Here is a 17712-nt window from a genome sequence, read left to right on the forward strand (position 1 = left end):
CGTGAAGTGGATTTGTAATCATGGTTCACCTATGAGTGCGTCTTCAGAGCAGCTGAAACCTCAGGTGACCTAACGCTTCACATCAGGACAGTGGGAGGTCTTCCTCATGAACCGTCATTATCTTGGAGGATTTATTCAGAAAATATTATTTATAATATTATTTGTTGTAATAATTTATTATTGAAGGACTTGTTGGAGAGTGCAGGGAGTGCCGGAGGGGTGAGGTATATTTAGGAGGTTTATTATTATTTTATTTCTATTCTATTTTAGCTTATCATAGACGTCATCTATGTTCTTAGTACTTATGTTGTGTTATGCCTTATATGTTCTACATACTCTTATGGTTGCTTGTGTTGTCTTGTCCCAAGAATTTCAGTGCCCAGTCTGACCTTGTGTTGTTCTGTGCATCTGAAAATAAACATTTGAAACTTGAGATGTCTCACTACAACACAGAATGAAGGAGATCTGTACTGTATGTAATATTGTAGACATTTTTGTACTCATTTACTTTTTGAAAGCGGTATGATATGGGAAATCCTTAAGTTGATCAATGAGCTTCCAATCCATCAAATAAGAGTGGATTTATTGCTGATCACAATCAATTTTTAATCCTGATAACAGACATTGTCTTTGCATAAGAGTCTATTATCTCCCTCTCAAGGACAAGGGTGTTCTTGCTAACTCTGTAAGGGTTTAGTGTTTAGGGTGGAGATTGAGATTGGGGGAACAGTTCCCATTCAGTGCTAAATGTATTTGAGCAATCAAAGAAGACAAAGTGTCCATCAGTGCCACAGTAAGCACACATTGTAAAGAGAGGTAACCTGCGTAACTACCACGGCAAGGTCAGGTCTAAAACTTCCGGTGAAGATAGAAACATTACTTTTTAATAAACAGAAAAGGTTGTTAACCCTATTGCTCTCTTTTTTACCCTATAGCTACACTGCGCTAACACGCTTCTTGCTTTTCATTTTGTCATCAACCGATAACATGTCACCCTCCTGGAGATCTCTCCCATTTCCAGGTTTTTGTTAGAAACTGAGAAGACATGTTACATCCATAGGGAACAAATGGATCGCTATCGGATGTTGTTGACTTGGTTTGTGCAATATGCGGAAGTTATGCGTGCATTGAATTCTGCGTGTTTTTATTTATTTTATTTTATGATTTTATGAGGTGTATGCAAATTAAGGCGGAAATGTCAGTTCCATGTCCAGGTCTTACGTCAACATGTAAATATTTTGATACTTATTCATTTTTCATAGTTTTTATTGGTTTGGCGGCCCACCTGTATTACCCGGTCACAGGTTGGGAATCGCTGGTGTAGTAGGATTGTCCTTACTGTAGTCCCCCAGCACTCAAGCTTCTGATAACAGATACGTATTTGGTCTCAGAATTGGTCACAGAATACTGTCAAAGACGATGTTGTTTCTTAGATGTTTTGAAGGACCCTCGTCAGAGCCTGTTTATCTATATTAGACATTCTCTGCCCTCGTCGTTTACTAGTTTGACCGCCCCCTTGTGGTTAAATGATAAAGTACTCAAATGTTGGGGGCGGGGCTAACGTTGCCGGATGTGTTGCTCCAGCGGAACAGCTGTGGACAAAACACGACGTTTATGAGTAGGTTGTCTGCACGTCGAGTGCAGCGAAAGGAAAACGCACAACGTTGAAGAGAACACAAAATAAAACGAAGGCTAGAAATACCGTCTGTATATAAACCGAAAGGATACTACGGTGAGAAAGTTCCTTCCATATGTTGTGTTACTATCGCTTTTTTCAAACTGGATGAAGTAGCCTACTACTGTTCCATGATAATACAACGATGGAGATATCCATGGATTCCATTCACGTGTAATGGATTAAATTATGGGATGTGTTGATACCTTTAAATGGGAAACGTGTTTTCAAGTAAGGAAAGTTGCCTGTTGCCATAATGTATAAGACATCATGATGGTATCGCATAGCAGCAGACTTCCGTGTTTTTTCTGGTCTGCTAAGTTAAGGACAATAATACCAGACATCAGCCCACCATCTTTGATCTTGTCGCAGTTTCCTTCCCTCTCTAGCTGTGTCGCAAAACTGAATGAGTGTGAGAAAGTGTTTGATAGGAGTTCTGTCTGTTCTGATGGTCAGCCGCGCAGACAGCAGCAGAATGGGCCGCATCTTCTTGGACCACATCGGTGGCACGCGGCTCTTCTCCTGTGCCAGCTGTGACACCATCTTGACCAACCGCACGGAACTCATCTCCACCCGCTTCACCGGTGCTACAGGAAGAGCCTTCCTCTTCAACAAGGTGAGCCCAGTCACTGCAGCCAGGACAGCGAACCACTGGCAACATGCTCATATGAGTAAACAACGGCATAGTTCTGTTGTCCACCTCCCTACGTAGGTCCAGACACAGATATGTTTGCATGATCTGGTGTGGCCCCCGGGCTTGTTACTGATGTTCAGCCTTCCACCAGGTGGTGAACCTGCAGTACAGGGAGGTGCAGGACAGACTGATGCTGACAGGCAGGCATGTGGTGAGAGACATCAGCTGTAAGAACTGCAACAGCAAGCTGGGCTGGATCTACGAGTACGCCACGGAGGACAGCCAGCGCTACAAGGAGGGCCGTGTGATCCTTGAGCGGGCCCTGGTGAGGGAGAGCGAGGGCTTTGAGGAGCACGCGCCCTCAGGGATCTCCTTACAGCCCAGCACCCCCGATAACTGCTCTCTCGTGGGCTAGCAGCTCCATCAGCAAAGAATCCTGTTGAGAATTGTGTGCATCTTAGTCATGCATCACTTAGTGTTAGTCTTAGAGGTGCCCACCCAGACGGTCGTATCGCAGACGTGCACAGCAGATAAACCACACCATCGGCCTGCAGTGGGTTGTGCAGATCACTGGTCAGTCTGTGTATGGAGGTGTGGTTGAAGAGCTTTGCGCTTAGACAGATGCTTTCTCACCTCAGTGTCACAGTATCCCAGCGGCCAACCAACTACTGCCATTAGTTGATGCACTTGGTTGGTTTTGTTCAGAGCTAAATGGTGGAATTCCAAACGAGTTATCAGTGTATATCCAATTGTATATCTTTCACTTTTCAACAATTTAGCTTTTATTTGGATATGTTTGTATTGAGTTTGAATTGAATTCTGTGTTGTACGTATGTGACCAGGCTTCTCCCTTTATGCACACTGTAGCTCTGTCCTATTAGCTCTGTCCTATTCTAGATCAGACTGGACTCCATATTCTGTTTACCGTTGAAACCAGGCTTTATTTTATTATTATTGACCCTGTCCAGGTACCCATTTGTATTTCTTTGACATCACTTTGAGACTTAAATAAAGTGACAAATCTGAATCAACAATCAGACTCAAGTCTCATATCCTTCAACCTCTGTAGGAAGTCATGATGTTTTGAGTTTTAATGATCAAATGATGAGGAAACAGTTCACGTCCTCTAATCCACTTTATTCTTCCTCGGCGAAAATGAAACTTAATAAAATAAGAGAAAATGGAACAGAATTATGTTCTTTTTATACATTTAACTAAATATGCAGCTCTATGCTAGTGTGTAAGTAAATCAAAACAATATATGGTTAAATAAAATTTCTTTTAAGATACAGAAAGATACTCATTGTTTCCCCATTTCTCATAAGCACTCAAGAGAACAGGTCTCAAATGATAAACTAGGTCTTAAACTACCAGCCACGTCATCTCTCCTCACTGCTGCTCAGATCATCCTTCGATCTCCTCTCTCAGGATTGAGGTGGTTGGTGAGCCAGAAACGAAGAGACAGAGTGACTGAGGATCAACAAAGCTGCGTGACTTGCAGGGAGGAAGAAGAGAGGCTGAAACAGAAATGATTGGAGCACAAACTCCCAAGAGAGTGTGTACATGGGTAAAGTAAGAAAAGAGGGGGAGGGCTATTACAAGAAGAAGACAGAAACCACTCATTCAAAGGGAAGGCAGAGATGGAAAAGGGCTCTGCTCCGGAGGTTCTGTGTGACCCGAGTCCATTTGTTCAGTGTCTGATCCAGCTGAACACAGGGGGGGTGCATCATCTTTCAGGGCTCGGCGGTCCGCAAGTTAAACAAAGCTGACGACAGTTCATAGAAACAAACATGGCCACACGAGAACTGAGCCGGAGGGGACATCCTTACTCTACACGTACACACACGTGCACACATGCACACGCGCACACACACACACACACACACACACACACACACACACACACACACACACACACACACACACACACACACACACACACACACACACACACACACACTGAGGTTCAATCCAATGCCATGCAGGAGTCAAACCATTGGTTGATTGGGCAGGAGGGAGGAGGGTGAGGGATGGAGGCAGGGGGTGATAACCTGAAGAGGCCACAGGACAGGGTTATGTTCCCCAATGACCGAGTACTGGAAACCTGCTGACGACTAAGGGCCCAGTAAATTCAGACGGGTCAGTTTAATCATGTTCTGGAAGGGTCTTCTTTTTCAACTAATGATAAAGCAAAGGAGGTGCAGAGGAGCCTCGGGGATGCGGGGAAGGGGGGCAGTGTGATCAAACTGACCGATCTTTCTTTACAGGAACCCCCCCTGAAGACTGGGTGAGTTAAGGCTGTGTGAAGATGGGAGACTGAGTCAGGCCCCACAGCTTGCCCTGGGGGCCCTGGGACCAAGATGGTGCAGTCCAGAGTACGGTCCAGACGGTGTCCCAAATAGGGATCAAGACTTTACAAGACTGTGTTCAAGCTCACAACCAGAATTGGGGGGGCAGGTCCGAGCTAATGCGACCATGCCATTTCCCTCCTCAACCCCCCACCCCCTCCCCTCCCCTCCCCTTGCCCCTCCCTCCCCATACCCCCCCCCCCCCCCACCCTCTCGCTCTAAGTGCCTGCTCTCTGATTGGCTGGGCCGTGTGAGTGCTCAGGAGCACTCCTCCCCGATGCGCTGGCAGGAGCGGCCCACCTTGCGCTCCAGCTTCACCATCTTGAGGACGGCCTCCTCGCGGCCGCGGCCCAGGTGGTCAAACAGACAGTCATGCTGCTCAGGGAGCCTGTGCAGCATGCAGAACACGTAGCCTGGGGGGGGGGGGAGGGGGGAGAGAGAACAACATTATGGAAGGTGAGTATGTGAAAAGCTAAGCCCGTGGGTTAGCCTGTGACTGGAGGGTTCTGGTGGTTAGGGTTAGCCTGTGACTGGAGGGTTATGGCGGTACTGACCACAGCGACACGAGCCCAGTTCCTGCTGCACCAGCTCTAGTTTGGTTTGGCAGCGAAAGCAGCGCCGGCGGTTCTTCTGCTTGGGCCCCCCGCAGGGCTCCTCACTCCCCCCCGCCTCCTCGTCCGTCCGGGCCCGTTTCTCCGGTGACGCCTCGCTCTCAGACCCTGAAGCTGGACACAACCAATGACATGACACCAGACCCACGCAGGACTGCTGTAAGCTGGGTGCAGGATGTGACGGCAGGGCTGTACCTGAGTCGTAAGGACGTTTGGTGGGAGTGCACAGCATGCCCTGGGCCGTCTCTGTGCACGACACACCTGTGAGAGGAGAAAACAAAAGGTTCTTCAGAGCAAGCGACGACAATGACATAACTGACAGGTGTGACACCCTGTAGCCCAGCCTACAGACAGTGTGATGGGAGAACCACCTCAGCATAGGCAAGCCTGTTAATACAACACACCTGTGTCTGTGTTGAAAACAGACACAGGTGTGAAACTTAAACACAAGGTTCTGTCCTGAGTTCAGATCAGTAAATGACTCTCGCTTTAACAATGCATCATTTACATTTCTTTGGTGAAAAAACAACAACACTAAAACGTATACAAGTTATACTAAACTACAATACAGTTTGGAATATGAAAGGAGATAGTCTGTGGACTTGTTGACAGATGGTTGGAGCATCCGTTGTTCCTATGTAGGCCAGGCAGAGAGGTGCCATCACCGGAGCTACAGCACCAGCCGGCCATCACCGCGGCCGCCCCAGCCTGTGGGAAGACTGAGGGAAGCAGCCTGGCTGCTGCCAGGCCACAGCTCACGGATCCTCCATGTGAAGCTCACAGCTTTGCTCTTTACCCCAAGGATTCCACCCCCTGCGACATACTGCAGCGCTCAACAGACGTCTAGGTCCTAGTGTGAGTGACGCCAGCTGTGGTAGCTTCTCAGTGGAGTTCAAACCATTGGTTTTCTCCCAGATTACCAACTTACCCTCCTGTGTGCCAGAGAACACAGGGAGAGGATCATCGCTTGGCGGTTGGTCGGAGCCACTGGGCTGAGACGAAAGGGACTGGCTACTGATGCTGCTACTCTCGCTACTGAAGACGGCTGATTGGCTACTCCCAGAGGCCGGGGCGGGCTTAGGGGCACAGTCCTCATCTGGCTGCTTTTTCTGGATATCTGAAGAAGAAAGAAGGGGAACGAGAAGGAAACGAACAATCAAAATGTTGGTTGACACTGTTAAGGAGTGGCGCATGGCTCTTTATACAATGATATGTCCTCAGCACTGCTCCAACACTGACAATCAAATGACATGCATGTGAGGGCCAACATCCACCAGACCCAGAAATTCGGACATGGAAGAGAGTGACAGTACCACACATTCACCCTTCCCTTCTCTGTGTAAGACTCTCTGCGAGGTTCGGCAGAACTCGGACCAACAGTCAGGGCTTTCTCTTGAAGCGAGAGCGGATAAGCAGAGCTGGTGAGTTCCTGCTGACCTGAACCAAGCTGCTTCCTGTGACGCCAGACTGACAACAGACCTCAGCACACACCCTGCCAGGTCTCCCAGGAGCCAGTCTCACTAACTTCACAAGCCCTACCAGGTCTCCCAGGAGCCAGTCTCTCTAACTTCACAAGCCCTACCAGGTCTCCCAGGAGCCAGTCTCTCTAACTTCACACACCCTGCCAGGTCTCCCAGGAGCCAGTCTCTCTAACTTCACAAGCCCTACCAGGTCTCCCAGGAGCCAGTCTCTCTAACTTCACAAGCCCTACCAGGTCTCCCAGGAGCCAGTCTCTCTAACTTCACACACCCTGCCAGGTCTCCCAGGAGCCAGTCTCTCTAACTTCACACACCCTGCCAGGTCTCCCAGGAGCTATTCCTTCACACCCCAGCAGCGTTCCTGGCTTCATGCTTTCCTTGTCGTCTGGAACTCAACTGCGCCCTTAAATCCTGCTCTGCGCTTGGCTGTGTTTTAGCCTACGGTGTTTGTGATGAGCTTGTGTTGGTGAGCTGTGAATCAGCCACACAGCGGCCATCTGTGGCCCTAAGCTCCTCCCACCTGGTCTCTCAGGTACACAGACGGGCCTGAAACAGTCAGTCACTGTCCAGACATAGAGAAGTGTGATGTACTGACTGCAAAGCCCACAAGAATACTCACCAGCAAAGCACTTGGAGCAGAGGTTCATGGTTTTACTTGACCTGGAAAGACAGAAAAGCAGGTTAAAAACAGACACTGTCTTAATGGTTGCCTTCATTCAAATGGACAGTAATGCCCCCGATACACAGTTCCTTAGTCTTAGCAATCATGTCTTCTCATTTGCCACAACATGACAGACAGGGCCCATCTGAGTGCTGTTCAGCTCCCCTCCAGAGCTTCCATCCTGACCCATTTCTGTTGCCAGACAGTCAGACCTAGGAGGTTTCCATGGTTACATGGAGTGAGTGATAACAAACGGATGGTCGGGTGACAAATGACAGAAAGTCATATTAGGGAAGGAGGGGGGAGAAAGCCCTAAAGGCTGAGGTGACAGGGTAGGGGAAGTGACACTGTGTAAACAGCAACTAGTATAAGGTAGCCATAAAACATATATTTGGCAAAGAATGAGTAACCAGCACACACTGCAGTCTTTTGATGTTATCTGTAACTGTGGAACAAGTTGACGCAGGAGGGAGGTGACCAAACGTGCAAGAGCCTATCCTAAAAAGGACTCATGGGACAACAGTTGCACCTCCTTATCAAACACCAGGCTTCTAACACACGACACCACATTCACAACTTCAGTAGTCTAGTCGTCAATTATTGGAAAAATTAAGAATGAAAAAACAAACAAGATCAGTATGTGGACTGGAAAGTAAATCTCAGGTCAGGTTCCACAGGGCATATTATATTTCCTGTTTGGTCATTGATGATACAGTAACATTCACTGTCATACACTGTTCACAATATAATAAATAAAATATATTTGCTCAGAATCTATGGTCTACATTTCCTCCCACCGAACACATGCTTTTCTCCAACATTCCATAAACTCCATCCCTGTATGACCTCATGTTTCAGAGGGATGTTCTCCTTCTGGACCTCTCCAACACCTCTTTAAAACAAACAAACAATGTCCTTTACCGGGACAGATCGGTCAGCTGTGTTCTGTCAACATGGGACAGGCTGAAGCTGCAGAGGGGATGCAGCCATTGTGCCTGCAGGGGGGAATGTGACCAATGCAGGGTCACAAATGACCTGGGCTATATGTTAGACTCCTAACCCTGAATGTCTGTTTGGACACTGTCCCTCTCATGAACACATGCACAGATGATACCTGAGGCCAGAGGTTTGATTTTTCTGTATATGCCTTCAGCCAGATTGACATCCTCTGCGTTAATTTTACCAACGATGAAATGGCCCAAAATAGGAGTGCAGCATATTCATCCCAGATACCCATGAACTAGCACAATGATGTGTGTGTGTGTGTGTGTGGAGGGGGGGGGGGGGGGGGCAGTCCGAATATTTACTCAAATTCAAGTTACAACAGGGCAAGTCAACGCCACAAAAACAGTGTCAGTAACGACTGACACAAAAAGCAGTTTCTGGTTTCCATCTAAAGGATGCTTGCAAGGATGTTTAAGTGACAAGCTTTAGACACCAAAAAAAAGCAGGTGTTGTCCTTGGGCACGTGTAATAAACATGTCAACTGCATCACCTGACACTGACAGGTGTGAGGGGTCCTTAGATTGACTGGAGAGCAACCGGAGGGTAACACCCCAATATCCTGTGTGTGTGTGTGTGTGTGTGTGTGTGTGTGTGTGTCAGTCATAGTATGATATAATCCACCCCCACCACACGTCTTATTCTTTAAATAGTGTTCTAATGAAATAAAATAAAAACATATATTATTTTGTAGGCTACTCAATGAGTCGTAATACTGCTAAATGCTTACAAAAACGGAAATTAAAACTAGATAACGGTATTAAATCCGAAGCATTCCACAACCAGACAATATCGGATGAAGGGAAAATTGTTGCCAGTACTGTGAAGTATCAGCTGTAGCCTAATAGAGTGACCGTTTCAACTAGACTTCAGGCTTTGGGAAACCTCGGGCAAATTTCTTATGTTATAATACATTTCATTGACTACAAATGTGAGCAGGTGTGACAGAAAATACTAGGGTGGTCACACAAGGAAAATACAATACGATAGAAATGAATAGGTTTCCAGATCTCAACTTCTCCCAACCCCCACCCGGCCTGCACAACAGAACAACAATGGGTTTATGCTAACATTTACTTCCTCACCCATTATATCGCTTTATACAATCAAGATTCTGGAAAATAAAATACAACGTCTTACCCCCAAAATCCACATGGACACCGAGGTGGTAAACTTGGTGGTTTTCTGCGTTCGCTACCAGTATCCCCCATGACTTAAAATTAGAAGTGTACGCGAGGCTGGGGATGAGACAAGGGCCTAGTCGTTATGAGAATCTTCGGTAAACTAAAAGTTGAAAATATCCTCTTCTAGAAATAATCCCCAGTTGAAGCGGACCGGGAGTTGGAATGGCTTTGCCGACACGAGCGGCCACAGAAAACCAAACGTTCCGAACAACTCCGTTTGGATTGATTGATCATCCAAGTGTCCTCACGGGACTCAAAGCAATCAGCTGGGTCTCGACTACAACTAAACAGCCAGGGAGGGGTGTCGAATCGCTTTGTCCAACCTGTAACCTAAAACAAACAAAAAACACATATGACTTCCATGTAATATCGATAAGCAAACGTTGCAAGCGCTGTATCAACAAGCCTTTTCGAAATAATCCTTCTTACCATTCGCTCTTTTCCTCTTAACACAAGGTGCTACGTCCCTGTCTATGGGACCACCCAGTCTATGCCGTCCGATGGGGGCAAAGCCAAACTGTATTCAGAGTAAGCAGGTCACGGCGTTTTAACTCGTCATGGACCTCAAAACCGTGTCATAGTACAATGTAGGTTATTCACACAGGCCAAACCTACAGCTTCTGAATTGTTCCGTTTGTGAAACCTGTAAGTAGAAAATGCATTATTTAATAGCACTATGATCTTATCTTAACAGCTACATCGAGCGTACTGTACATTGTGTGCCTATGTACATCCAAAAACGTGTACATTTTATACCTTTACATTTAAGATACTGTATATTCTTGATTTATTTAATCAAACATATTTTGAAAATGTTGTATATATAAGACACAGGACAGCAATAATCCACAACTTTGAATACAGAATCATTCAGATGTTTATTGCTGCTGGTATGGGATAGTATCAAATCCAGTTCAGAGGCTGACCAAACATTGATTATTAATCAACAAAGTTAAAGCAATTCATTTGGTCTTTAGTTTACTGATTTCTAGGACATTTGAAGCCACACACGACACATTTGATCAATGGAGATCTGCTAATTACATTAGATCACAAACCATTGTTAGAAGTGAGACAATTACAAAACTTTGTTAGATATCTATCTATCTGCATTAAGAAAGGGCCCTGTTTGAAAACAGATATAACTGTACGTTAATGGCAGTGATAGAGAAAATCAAATAAATAACCCCCTCAACAATGACAGTAATTACTATCACACACTACAGAAACACAACAAACAGAATGCACTTAAATCTATTAAAGGGAGACAAATAAAATACAAAGATATATGGGGAATCTCTTTTCTAGCTAATCTAGTCTAAGTCAAAGTCCAGCCTTGGACCCTTGTCATGCTAACAGCTGGGAGTCCAAACATCACAAAGCGCGTTTCCAGGTGAGGGCACGACGAAAGAAGTTCATGGATTAAGGAATCAGATAAAGTGCAACCAAAAACGAAGCAAAGAAAATGACTGGTAAAATAAAATATATAATGTATTAATAAACAGAGAAATAATAACTGTTGCGATAAATCAGAACAAATCATGGTCAACAATAGACTTGAACAATTAATCCAATACAGCACAAACAGAACCATGTCCAGCACTCTAAAAGGTTGGATAAACCCAGAACGTGTCAAAGTAATATAGACCGTTTTTGTTAAAACAGCAATAACAGGGAGCACTCACCCAAACTGGGCCAGTAGATTGTATGTACATATTCCTACAGTAAATACAGACTTAAAGTGCCAAATATCAGCTGCTCTCAGTAAAGAGTCTTCAAATATACTACGTTCTCAGCTCCAGTGCATAATCTGGTTCACACTTCTCTCCAATCCAATAACAGTGCGAATTACTTCATTACCTTTTCAAGCAAAACATTCAAGTGCTTTGCCACACATAGTCGATACAGGTTGGCTTAAGCCTTTAACCAACACACTCAAGGTGTGACTTCCTCGGCAACACTTTGATTCTAACAAGTGCCAATAAATTACTTAATGTCATAGATTTCACAAAAAGTATAAACCAAAGAGTTGAACTATTTGTAAATGCTAATCGTTACAGATTACAGTTTATTTACACGACGACGAAGAAAAAAAGATTAGGTAGCATTATTGCCAACATCACTATTGTGATACTAGTTACTTTTTGGACAGTTCGACTCCCTGGCTGTAGTGGTACCTGGCCAGTATAGGCACTGACAAGCACCAAGCAGTACCTTTGCACTACCCTCAAATGTGAGCAAGTGTCTTCACAATCAAGTATGAATGCATTGTATTCTATAAACATGTTTCTCTTCATTCTGTGTCAAATCAGATAGGACTGGACCCCCCGGAGTCTAAAAACAGCCGCAATCGACGTACAATTCTTGTTAACATTTTCGAGCTAGCTATAGACTTAAGTGTTATTATCAAAATATTTGCTTTTAGCAGCATGTTCTGGCTGGAAAAAGCCTGTGCAAAAATGACGTCTTGCATTTTCCTCCAAGAAAATAGTGAGGACTTGTCCTAGTGCTGTGGCTGTGAGGAGGAGGAGGGAGAGGAGGAGGCCTGGGAGGGGAGCAGGCTGTGGGAGCGTGAGGGCCGAGGAGGTCGAGGCTGCAGGGAGCCCGACTCTGGAGACTCCTGCCCTGGACTGCCCTCTTTAACCTCCGTGTCCAACTGGGCCGGACACTCAAAGTGGACACAGTGAAATACCTGCAAAGCAAGCAAGAGGTAGTAAATACAGAGGGTGGAACATGCTAGGGTGTAGAGGACCTCATGAGGGTTGGATGTGCAGCCTAACCTCGTTGGCAGTGTTATGAGTTCCCACAATGCGGATAAAGGACGCCGGCACCTTGTCGAACTTGAGAGTCTGCCAAGATCTGACAGAAAGACATCAGGATGTAAAGTGACAATCAATGGAGAAGGGTTGGTGAAATGTTATTTTAATTCATTCGTTTATTTTATTTTTTACATCCGAACAGCCCAAGTTCTTAAGTCACAGAGTGACAGTGTGTGGCAGAGCCAGAACTGTTGTCACAAGACAAGACTCACCGACATGTCACCTTGGTACGATCCACTACCTTTGTCCACTGCTGCTGGTTGGTGGAAACCTCGATGTAGTAACTATAGGAGCGCTCGTCACAGTCCCACAGTAGTAGCCTACCCAGAAAGATGGAGTACGACAGCACATCTTACTTGATTATGTGTACTGTTGTATGTGCAGACAGAATGGACATGCATCCGCTTGACCACACAGACAGACAGACAGACGGAGGTAGACAGACGGAGGCAAACAGACAGACAGACAGACAGACGGAGGCAGACAGACGGAGGTAAACAGACAGACAGAGACAGACAAAGGCAGACAGACGGAGGCAGACAGACGGAGGCAGACAGACGGAGGCAGACCAACAGAGGCAGACAGACGGAGGCAGACAGACAGAGGCAAACAGACAGACAGAGATAGACAAAGGCAGACAGACGGAGGCAGACAGACGGAGGCAGACCGACGGAGGCAGACCGACAGAGGCAGACAGACGGAGGCAAACAGACAGACAGAGGCAAACAGACAGACAGAGGCAGACAGACGGAGGCAGACAGACAGACAGAGACAGACAGAGGCAGACAGACGGAGGCAGACAGACGGAGGCAGACAGACGGAGGCAGACAGACGGAGGCAGACAGACAGACAGAGACAGACAGAGGCAGACAGACAAAGGCAGACAGACACACACCCACACACACCTCAAAGAGTCTATGGTGTAGGGCTGGGCCAGCTGGATGACGACAGCCCCAGAGCCCAGCTGGTGGCAGGTATAACCTGAGTCCCAGTCATAGTTGCGTGTGTCTCCGTTGAGCAGGGCGTTTCTGCTGCGGCTCACGCCCTCCACCACGCTAGAGCAGGCTGCAATGGTGGCCACGTTCTCACTGGGCACTACAAGCAGGAGGGAGGGGGGAGGAGACGCAGGAGAGCAGGAAAGAATATCATTGGTTGGTACGGGTACAAAGGGATGTAGATGATTAGAAGGAATGGTTATCATTTAAAGAGATGAGAATAGAGCCTATGACTTGGTATGGGCAAATGATCTCTGTTAGAAATAACATTTGAATAAGAGTTTGCTATTCATGCTTACCAAGAAGACCCTTTTCAAGGGTGAAGGGACGGTTGGTGAACATGCATTCAAAAGCCACTAAATGGAAGACCTTGTTGACAGTGTTGTGGGTACCCACGATGCGCACATACCTGGGATACAAAGACACACTGCTGTGAAACTGTAACCAGCCACAGCCCCCCCTGTTCCCTAACCAGCCCCAGCCCCCCAGCCTGCCCCCTAACCAACCCGAGCCCCCCAGCCTGCCCCCTAACCAGCCCCAGCCCCCTAACCAGCCTGCCCCCTAACCAACCCCAGCCTGCCCCCAAACCAACCACAGCCCCCCAGCCTGTTCCCTAACCAGCCCCAGCCCCCCAGCCTGCCCCCTAACCAGCCCTAACCAGCCCCCCAGCCTGCCCCTTAACCAACCCCAGCCCCCCAGCCTGCCCCCAAACCAGCCACAGCCCCCCAGCCTGCCCCCTAACCAGCCACAGCCCCCCAGCCTGCCCCCTTACCACCCACAGCCCCCCAGCCTGCCCCCTAACCAGCCACAGCCCCCCAGCCTGCCCCCTTACCACCCACAGCCCCCCAGCCTGCCCCCTAACCAGCCACAGCCCCCCAGCCTGCCCCCTTACCACCCACAGCCCCCCAGCCTGCCCCCTTACCACCCACAGCCCCCCAGCCTGCCCCCTAACCAGCCACAGCCCCCCAGCCTGCCCCCTTACCACCCACAGCCCCCCAGCCTGCCCCCTTACCACCCACAGCCCCCCAGCCTGCCCCCTAACCAGCCACAGCCACCCAGCTTGCTCCCACCAGACCAAGGAGGATTGGGTGTTTTTGTTTACCTGCACACACGAGGAGTAAAGAAGAGGTTCTGCCAGGAGCGACACAGGTACTTGGAGTGATCCACCACGCGCACCCAGTCCAGCTCGTCCATAGACACTTCAATGTAGTAGGAGTACGACCTGCACAGAAAGACAAACGTAAGGTGAAAAATCTCATACACAGATTTTTAACATAAATCACTGTGTAACAACGGTTTAGTAAACACTAACTCTGATAAGGATGTTAATCAAATGTGTTCCGTAATCTCAGACAACACATTAAAATGAGCGTGCGCTAGGGGGAGTCTCACCTGCTGTCTCGGTCCCACAGCAGGATGCGGACGTGGTTGATGATGGAGGGCTGGCCCAGCTTCACCTGGATCCCAGCTCGGCCGTCCTCCTCGATGGGGTGCCTGGAGAAGCCGTGGTCCAGGTCGTAGTTCTGGGTGTCTCCGTCCAGCAGGGCAGACTTGAGCTCCCCCTTCACCACCTGGGCGCCGTACTTCATGGTGGCGATGTTCTCCTCGGGGGCTGGGAAACAACAGCACACGATGGAAGCAGGAAACAACAAGCAGTCTGGTTCTGTTGAAGATCGCTCACAGGTGACTGACTGTGTGGATAACTGTCTGTGTGGAACTCACTGAGCATGCCGCGGTAGTTGAGGTCCATGTCCCGGCTCTCGGAGCGGATCTTGATGGCGTCCAGCAGGTGGTCTGGGCTGAGCAGACCAGAGGGGCGCACCACGTTCAGCATCTCCGTCAGGCTCATGAGAGGCAGACGCACAGCTGACATCACTTCCTGGGAGGCGGCCCCCTCTCCGTTGTGGCGACACCAGCGACACAGCGCCTGGAAGATCTCCTTCTCACTGGCGGCAAAAGAGTCCCTCCTCACCACGGTCAAAACAGCCGTCTACTCAGGGACAACAACAACAAGAGATTCAAGAGAGAAGTTTTAAACATTGTGGCGTTTATGGAACTACACGTTTTTATGGTGCGGCTTTTTGTCCAGGGTGGGGTTTAATAGAAGACATACCATAGGTATGTGCCATAGGTATGTCTTGGTTCATGTTTATGCCCTTTCTACAGTCTTATCTCCCGGGTTACCTTGGAAAGCGTGAGGAAAGCCTCTGACGCCAGGACTTCGGGGGCGTGCCGGTCTATATACCCACAGCAGGCCGCACTGAGCGTGCTCAGAGAGTACAGGCTGGCCACGTCAAAGACCAGGCACACGTTGTGCGTGTGCAGGATGGTGCGCAAGAACTCGGAGGTGGAGTCCTCTAGTGGCTGGAGGCCGTAGCGGTGCGCCAGACCCAGGAAGTCCAGCAGCACGTCCTCGCGGGCGGAGCTGAGGCTGGCTCGGCCTGTGTACAGGTAGTGCAGCAGCATGGAGAAGGCCTCGGCCCTGGTCTCCTTCAGGCACACCTCCGCCAGCGCCTGGGACTCCTTCATCCCACCATACAGAAGAGCCCTGGAGGTCAAGCAGAGTCTGTCATCCTTAACTGGATTACCTTGTGCTTTGTAATTAACAAGCAGGCTGTTGGTTGATAGCTTTCTAGAACCAGAGGAAGTTCTAGATCATTTCAAACGGGGGGGGGGGGGGGGCTGTACTGTTTGAGTTGCCAGTTACATTAAAAAGTATAATTTGCCATTTGGTTTTCTTCACTGCATTGCAGGCATTAACAGGCAAATTACCATGTTTATAATTATTCAGACTTTACAAATAGGGGGGGCAACAACAGGTCCAAACTTTAGAAAGTTAGATGCACATCAAATGGGCACAAAACGAGAACCCTCTGAATAATCCCAGAGCAAGCTACCAACCTGAAGTAGTGGCAGCGCGCGGCCAGGATCACGCGATGTGCTGGGAACCGTTTCTCTTCCACAATGAAAGTGACATCACTGTATTCTTCACCTGGCACCAGCGCCCCAAGCTGCTCTGACAGCAGGTGGATGTGATCGATCTCCGAAACGGAGGCCAGTGGACGCAAGGGGTGACTGTTACTCATTATAATAGTATTCCAAAATCACATCTGAAACAAGGGCGATATTTTGTCATGGTTAATGTTAGTAAATGTGTGGTATGAATATATTCATGCATTATCTGATATGGACGTTTTAAAACTAGAAAAGGTAGCGTAAGGTTTGACTTTATTTGACTAGTGCCAGTAGCGTATCATCAGCATATCAGTAGCCTATTTTATAAGTAGGAGCTTTCAACGATGGAGTCATACATCTCATTATGGCGTTTTTTTGTCACAATGGGAGGGCTGGTATAGAGTAATGTAACCTAATTGGCATGTAGAAAGTGCAACCGTCCCCACTGTCGCTACACTAGCTTACATGTCAGCTACAGGACGCTAGAGTTGCACTTGCGTAAAGAGCGTTTAGCTAGCCTAGCTAACTCATTTATCTAGCTAACGTTACATAGCTAACGCCTAGCTACATACTGACAGTCCAGGAAACTGGAAAACACGTCCTGAAAGACCAGTTAGTCTAGCTAGCGTGCCTAGTTCTAATTTGTGGGCTGTTCCGAGTACACATTGTTATTATGACATACCTTGACAAGCTAGACACATAAGCTAAACCGTTCTGGTCACAACACAAGTGTTACAGTGCAGTTATTATTGTAGCGCTTGGCTCTAGCTAGCTTACGTCTTGACTGAGAAAAACCATTTCGTTACACTTATAGCAACTTCAACTACAGTCAGTACAGTAGCCTAGGCTACAGTACCGAGCACAATAGCCAACAGTTCCATCAGTCCATGCTCTGCTAGCTGTCATATGTAGTAATATACACTTAACCTGGTAATAGCTAAACATATCTTTTTATTGAAATTCAATTCAGTTATATTTCTGATTTGGACTCAGCTGTTTGTCTGACGAACGAAACTCACAAGCTACACAGTTGTTAGCACTACTAGCTAACCGAAACGGCAGTTTGGGTTTCAGGCGCGTGACGTACCAGGCAGCTCAATCGACGAGTCCTCCTTCTTCGTTCGACTTACTTTTGTCTATAGACAATGCTTATTTCCAAAATATTTTGTCCAAATGTACTATGTACTTCACAGGTTCGTTGTTATACTAAATAAGATGTCAAATCCAGCTTTTGCACCTCCACCACCACAACAACACGAAAAGGTCATAACCCGGATGTGATTTAGGACAGTTCTATTCACAAGAAAAAGGCGCCCTCTGCAGACTGACAAGTGAAACCATGTAAAAACA

The 17712-nt window shown here is 47.5% G+C and overlaps 3 protein-coding genes across 4 annotated transcripts; 1 reads left to right on the top strand and 2 right to left on the bottom strand.

The window, feature by feature from the left end:
* Nucleotides 1–1575: 1575 nt before the first annotated feature.
* Nucleotides 1576–3343, top strand: LOC146287524 (protein yippee-like 5). Of its 2 annotated transcripts, none has more exons than XM_084700789.1 (3): nucleotides 1576–1732; nucleotides 2132–2291; nucleotides 2461–3343. In XM_084700789.1, the coding sequence occupies exons 2-3, from the start codon at nucleotides 2151–2153 to the stop codon at nucleotides 2722–2724; spliced, it is 405 nt and encodes a 134-aa protein (XP_084556915.1). In that variant the 5' UTR covers nucleotides 1576–1732; nucleotides 2132–2150; the 3' UTR covers nucleotides 2725–3343. The 2 variants fall into 2 exon arrangements, with proteins under 2 accessions (XP_084556915.1, XP_084556916.1); XM_084700790.1 differs by lacking the exon at nucleotides 1576–1732 and adding an exon at nucleotides 1752–1906.
* Nucleotides 3344–4867: 1524 nt separating this feature from the next.
* Nucleotides 4868–10150, bottom strand: LOC146287525 (AN1-type zinc finger protein 3-like). The gene is made up of 7 exons (XM_084700108.1): nucleotides 10023–10150; nucleotides 9550–9923; nucleotides 7366–7406; nucleotides 6197–6385; nucleotides 5464–5529; nucleotides 5212–5382; nucleotides 4868–5070 (listed from the first exon to the last, which is right to left on the bottom strand). Exons 2-7 carry the CDS (start codon nucleotides 9618–9620, stop codon nucleotides 4916–4918), a joined length of 693 nt encoding a protein of 230 aa, XP_084556234.1. The 5' UTR covers nucleotides 9621–9923; nucleotides 10023–10150; the 3' UTR covers nucleotides 4868–4915.
* Nucleotides 10151–10452: 302 nt separating this feature from the next.
* LOC146287526 (BTB/POZ domain-containing protein 9-like) lies at nucleotides 10453–17635 on the bottom strand. Its single transcript, XM_084700378.1, has 11 exons — nucleotides 17450–17635; nucleotides 16309–16517; nucleotides 15592–15955; nucleotides 15130–15397; nucleotides 14800–15019; nucleotides 14510–14629; nucleotides 13707–13816; nucleotides 13318–13507; nucleotides 12625–12732; nucleotides 12374–12452; nucleotides 10453–12285 (listed from the first exon to the last, which is right to left on the bottom strand). The coding sequence occupies exons 2-11, from the start codon at nucleotides 16491–16493 to the stop codon at nucleotides 12097–12099; spliced, it is 1833 nt and encodes a 610-aa protein (XP_084556504.1). The 5' UTR covers nucleotides 16494–16517; nucleotides 17450–17635; the 3' UTR covers nucleotides 10453–12096.
* Nucleotides 17636–17712: the final 77 nt, after the last annotated feature.

The sequence above is a fragment of the Hypomesus nipponensis genome, chromosome 6 (genome assembly GCF_054491055.1).
Source record: "Hypomesus nipponensis isolate SF chromosome 6, ASM5449105v1, whole genome shotgun sequence".
Taxonomy (NCBI): Eukaryota; Metazoa; Chordata; class Actinopteri; order Osmeriformes; family Osmeridae; genus Hypomesus; species Hypomesus nipponensis.

Bases quoted from the DNA above. Each gene is read 5' to 3' on its own strand.
- LOC146287524 (XM_084700789.1), top strand. From the start codon at position 2,151: ATGGGCCGCATCTTCTTGGACCACATCGGTGGCACGCGGCTCTTCTCC. The intron at 2,292-2,460 runs GTGAGCCCAGTC...GCCTTCCACCAG, and splicing joins GAGCCTTCCTCTTCAACAAG to GTGGTGAACCTGCAGTACAG.
- LOC146287525 (XM_084700108.1), bottom strand. From the start codon at position 9,620: ATGGGGGATACTGGTAGCGAACGCAGAAAACCACCAAGTTTACCACCT. The intron at 7,407-9,549 runs GTAAGACGTTGT...CTGTCTTTCCAG, and splicing joins TGTCCATGTGGATTTTGGGG to GTCAAGTAAAACCATGAACC. The intron at 5,530-6,196 runs GTAAGTTGGTAA...CTCCTCTCACAG, and splicing joins GTTCTCTGGCACACAGGAGG to GTGTGTCGTGCACAGAGACG.
- LOC146287526 (XM_084700378.1), bottom strand. From the start codon at position 16,493: ATGAGTAACAGTCACCCCTTGCGTCCACTGGCCTCCGTTTCGGAGATC. The intron at 15,956-16,308 runs GTTGGTAGCTTG...CTTGACCTCCAG, and splicing joins GCGCGCTGCCACTACTTCAG to GGCTCTTCTGTATGGTGGGA. The intron at 15,398-15,591 runs GTAACCCGGGAG...GTCCCTGAGTAG, and splicing joins CTTTCCTCACGCTTTCCAAG to ACGGCTGTTTTGACCGTGGT.